This window comes from Limulus polyphemus, unplaced genomic scaffold (genome assembly GCF_000517525.1).
Source record: "Limulus polyphemus unplaced genomic scaffold, Limulus_polyphemus-2.1.2 Scaffold3003, whole genome shotgun sequence".
NCBI classification, from domain to species: domain Eukaryota; kingdom Metazoa; phylum Arthropoda; class Merostomata; order Xiphosura; family Limulidae; genus Limulus; species Limulus polyphemus.
Window position 1 is genome coordinate 128,510 of NW_013668613.1, and position 5,168 is coordinate 133,677.

The window sequence follows — 5,168 nt, forward strand, 5'->3', positions numbered from 1 at the left end:
CGAAAAAAGAACCAGATGAAAGCTTATGAAGGATGTTGGATATCCCTAACTACTTTACGAAAAAAAGAACCAGATGATAAAAGCTTATAGAGGATGGTGGATATCCCTAACCACTTTATGAAAAAAAGGACCAGATGATGAAAGCTTATGGAGAATGTTGGAAGTTTGTTGTAGAACTGCATAATTTACAGTGAGGTTTAATAAATTTGTAGTCCAGGGGGCTTAGCTATTAAATTTGATAGTTAATAACGGTAAAATTCGGGTTTCAATCCCAGAACAGGCAGTCATTTGTGCAGTTTTGTAAATATTCATAATGTAGTTTCTTTCCGATTAATTTATTATCGGTTAAAATTAAGAGGTGTAAAGAATGTTAAAAAGTTTCCAGTTAATTTCGTAATTATGCTTGCTTTTCCGTTTTCACGGAAGAGACCTTGATTTCACCGAGAGGACGCTGACGATGTGAAGTGGCACTTAAAGATAATTATTTTGATCAAATCTCGTGAGGAGCAAGACATTAACAAGTTTTCTGATGTAGCATCAGTAATGGTATTTTTTTTACCTTGTAGAATAAGCTCAATAAGCAACATTAATTTTTGTCTAGCGCAAAACCACAAACACTGGAATATCTGCGTTCTGTCCACCGCAGGGAATCGAAACTTGGATTTTAGCGTTGTACGTTCGTAAACTTACCGCTGACCCACGGGGGACACAAACGTAAATACAGCTACGATTTCTACTAAATAATACAAAAAACTGCCTTTTGACAGCCCCAGTGGCACAGCGGTATGTCTGCGGACTTACAACGCTAGAAACCGGGTTTCGATACCCGTGGTGGGCAGAGCACAGATAGCCCTTGTGTAGCTTTGTGCTTAATTAAAAACAAACAAACAAGCCCTTTGACAAGTTCTACTTTCATTGGGTTTTCATATCGCACATGAAATAATTGAAAATTTCTAAACACATTTATTGTACAATAAACATTTTTTATTAGCTGAAGTAACACGAATTTCGAGATCAAGAAGCGCCTTGCAATTGCAAGATATTACTATAGGCTTGTATATATAAAGCACATTAGTAGTTTACTGATAATAAAAAAGTAGAAACTTTTCTTTAATCGTCTGCTATTCATTAGTTGTAGGTAGCGTTATGTCGCTGGTTCTCAAACTTTTTCATCTGTGGACCACTTGGGCGGGGCAAAAGTCACCGCGAACCACCTACCGATCCTACCACACCCGCTTTCGCTTGCCACTGCAAAAACACTTATCACAATTAATGGGAAGAATGATGCTGCTTTTGATGTGACTTGAATTTTTGAATCAGGACCACCTGGAGGACCACAGTTTGAGAACCACTGCGTTATGTGAACACCAACTGAAGATGAAATAAAAAAAAAAAACAATGAGTAAATATCCTAAAGTTACCTTCTAGTTTCAGGGTTTAGATCTTTACTTTTGGGTGGTTACACTTGTGAATATATTGTGGATGAGAATAAACTATTATTTTTATAAATGTGTCACACCCATGGAAATAAGATACATGTCAGGAGGATTCAGACGCAAAGGTTTATTTTGTTGTTGTTGTTGTTGTTGTTGTTTTTGGGATTTTTCTGGCGGAACCACTTTGAAAACCTAAATGCACATTTTTCTGTTGCTTCGTCAGGTATGTGTTGCAGATCTGAATCAACAGGAAGGTGAAAAAACAATCCAGGAGTTGAAGAAAGCATTTGGGGAAAAAAATGTGCTGTTCGTCATGTGTGACGTCAGTAATGAAAAGGATCTCGAAAGTAAGCTGTTTGGAAATTATTGTCCAATTATTGAATATGGTTATAGTACTATGTATAGTTCCGACAATAAATGTTTTGTAATGTGTCACGTAATGTATCACCTTGACATAGTTGGTAAACAATTGCTGACCAGTGTATAGTTTCAACAATCAATGGGTTATAATGTGCCACGCAATATATTACCTTGACATAGTTGGCAAACAATTACTAGCCAGTGTATAGTTTCAACAATAAATGTGTTGTAATGTGTCACGTAATGTATTACCTTAACAATAAACACTAAACGGAACTTTCCAAAACCATATTTAGAATAGAAGTTATTTACAAACAGATATTAAAAAAAAATTCAGCCAAAAACACTCTACATAAAGAACTTTCCAGGACTGCAGTGTGTTGAAAATGAGTGACACATATACTTATCTGAAATGCATTAAATCTATCCTTTCAATTGTATGTCTCAAGCTATTCTAAAAGAAAAAAAACTAGGAAAAATATTAACATAAGTTTATTAAGTTTAACAACAACAACGACTAAATATTTATGTTTAAATGTCTAAGTTAAACAAAAACATTAGCGTAATTATGAAATAATATACTACTAAAACAATATCTGTTCAGAGTTAGTTTTTCAAATATTATTTTTGTGCTGTCCTTATTTTCAGAGGTTTTTAACGAAACTGTTAAAACTTTTGGTCATGTGGATATACTGGTGAACAATGCCGGTATTGGTGGAGAAAGCCGATGGAAGGAAGTCATTAGCGTTGATCTGGTATGTGAATTTATTTTTGATATTTGTCCAAACTTTAGAATATTTCTTATTAGAGATAAAATTTTTGGCTTTACTGGACTGCTCCTCTAAAAACACCTAACTAAAATACCCTTGAAACAGAATTTCATGTCACCATTTACCAGTAGGTGCTTCAAGCACTTCGTACTATTATTTTTTATGGTTCATGACGTCATTTTTTGTGTTCTTCCCTCTACTTAACATCAGAAATTATATATTCTGATGAATACATAAATTCGTAAAATACTGACCGCCATGTTAGGCTTAAGAATTGACTATCGAGTAAGATTTTAACGCTTCACAAACCGTTACGTCCTTAATCTCATATCAAAATCTACATTTGAGTAAAATTTCAGACAAATATTATAAGTACCATTTTATAGAACCTTGAAATTCATAATAAAAGACGAAAATTAAATTTTGAACAATAAATTAATTGATTAACTAGTTCTGTTTAGTTCCAGGCTTTAATTTACGAATTAACAATGTTTCTTTGATACGTAGCTTTCTCTCAACATAGTATTTAGTTAAAAACTGGATCGTAGATGAATCTCTTATTATGTCACGATCTTCAGATGTAAGGACAGGATATCGTCTTTAATAACATCAAATATTGTTTGTGAATTTTAATGTCCCAGATGCAGCTGTAAATAATTACATTTGCCGCTAGATGGCTATAAACACGTGTACAAAAACATGCAAAATTCTTAAGTGATAACCGGCCCAGTATAAAAGATCACAATATTTGAAACTCTACCCAAGAGCAATAATGAGATACATTGTTAAGTTAAAGAAGCGACGTCTAACGTGAAATGATTTGCATACATAAAAAAATTCTTAAAAGTGTGAATATGATATATATATCTTTCATCCCGAAATCATCATTGTATGCGTGCTATATATATATATATATATATATATATACATAATATAAACACAACTTGGAATTATTATTAAGAACTTAAAGCTAAATTAAGACTGCTTGTACTTATTTATTTCTGTAATTTGTAATGCTAGGAAGACAGCGTGATCGCGTGTGAAGAAAGTATCTTTAAAATGTTTTACATTATGTTCCCCCCCCCCCAGTTTCTGCCCTTCCCTAAAAAACTGTGTTAGCTGAAAGATAAATGACCTTTTTATATTAAAAGTAAGTGAAAGATCTTCAAGCTATCACATGAAAAGCCCGTTTAAGGTTTTTATAAACCGCATAAATTTCATGATGACGACACATCATTTATTACCTCCTGTTTAAAAGATTACACACTTCATAGTAATGTTTCTATTTGTCGGAGCTGATAATTTCTCAAGGTTGAACAACGGAGAGCTAATATTCTTCCAAACTAAGAAAAATAACCGGAACGTTTTGTCACTTCATCACAGGAACTTCTCTTTAATGTTCTTAATAGACAATTGTCCTTGTAATGTGTTAATCTTCCATAACGTATGGCTATTTCTGTTCATAGCTTTAATATTTCCTGGAACGGATATATATATATATGAAATTACAACAGAAATATATATTCGTGTTATATTTGTATATTCGATTTGTTTATTTGTTATGCATATATGTGTGTGTGTGTGTATGTATGTACATATACTAGGACATAATGGAATAATAAGGTTATCACAACATAGATTCACTTATCTTTCAAATACAACAAATAATATTGTTTCGAAACGTCACATGAAGGCGAAGTTTCTTTTACTGATATAAATGGTAATATAATAGTTTTTGTGTTAGTTTTAAGAAAATCCGGCTTTTATTTCTCATCTTCCAGCAGTATTGATTAATGTAATTCGATATACAACGCTTTCTTACAATATAGGTGTTACAATATATTGATTGTTGAGCTCAAACGATAAGTCCTTCTGGACTAGCGAGGAACGTTACTCTTTGAAACAAAACTTACTTTTTCCACATTCACCAACCATTTCAAACGAGCTCCGATCACTTGAAACACTGGTATCTTAATCAGAGAATAATATTGTTGCCAACCTAATCAGTTATTAAAAGATGGTTGATGTGTGTATTATTTAATCTTCTAGAATGTTGTCATGTATTATTTAATCTTCTAGAATGTTGCCATGTAGTAGTTACACTTCCAGAATGTTGCCATGTAGTAGTTACACTTCCAGAATGTTCCCTTCTAGTAATTATTTCAATAGTGTTTTATTTATATGTCTATTGCAGTAGCTGAATGTTAAGTGTAATTTGGCGGTTTCACATTCCGGACAACATTCTAGAAGGTTAAATAATACACGACAACATTCTAGAAGATTAAATAATACACGACAACATTCTAGAAGATTAAATAATACACGACAACATTCTAGAAGATTAAATAATACACGACAACATTCTAGAATTGTAACTACTACATGGCAACATTCTAGAAGATTAAATAATACACCACAACATTCTAGAAGATTAAATAATACACGACAACATTCTAGAAGATTAAATGATACACGACAACATTCTAGAAGATTAAATAATACACAGCATTCTAGAAGATTAAATAATACACGACAACATTCTAGAAGATTAAATAATACACGACAACATTCTAGAAGATTAAATAATACACGACAACATTCT

The 5,168-nt window shown here is 32.5% G+C and overlaps 1 protein-coding gene across 1 annotated transcript in view; it reads left to right on the forward strand.

The window, feature by feature from the left end:
• The window catches only part of LOC106468421 (15-hydroxyprostaglandin dehydrogenase [NAD(+)]-like), a 24,444-nt gene extending 21,803 nt beyond the window's left edge, over nt 1-2,641 (forward strand). Inside the window, exons 2-3 of the mRNA XM_013928849.2 lie at nt 1,660-1,783; nt 2,445-2,641. Of these exons, the coding sequence (XP_013784303.2) occupies nt 1,660-1,783; nt 2,445-2,641 (321 nt within the window). The remainder of the gene's footprint in view (nt 1-1,659; nt 1,784-2,444) is intronic.
• Nucleotides 2,642-5,168: the final 2,527 nt, after the last annotated feature.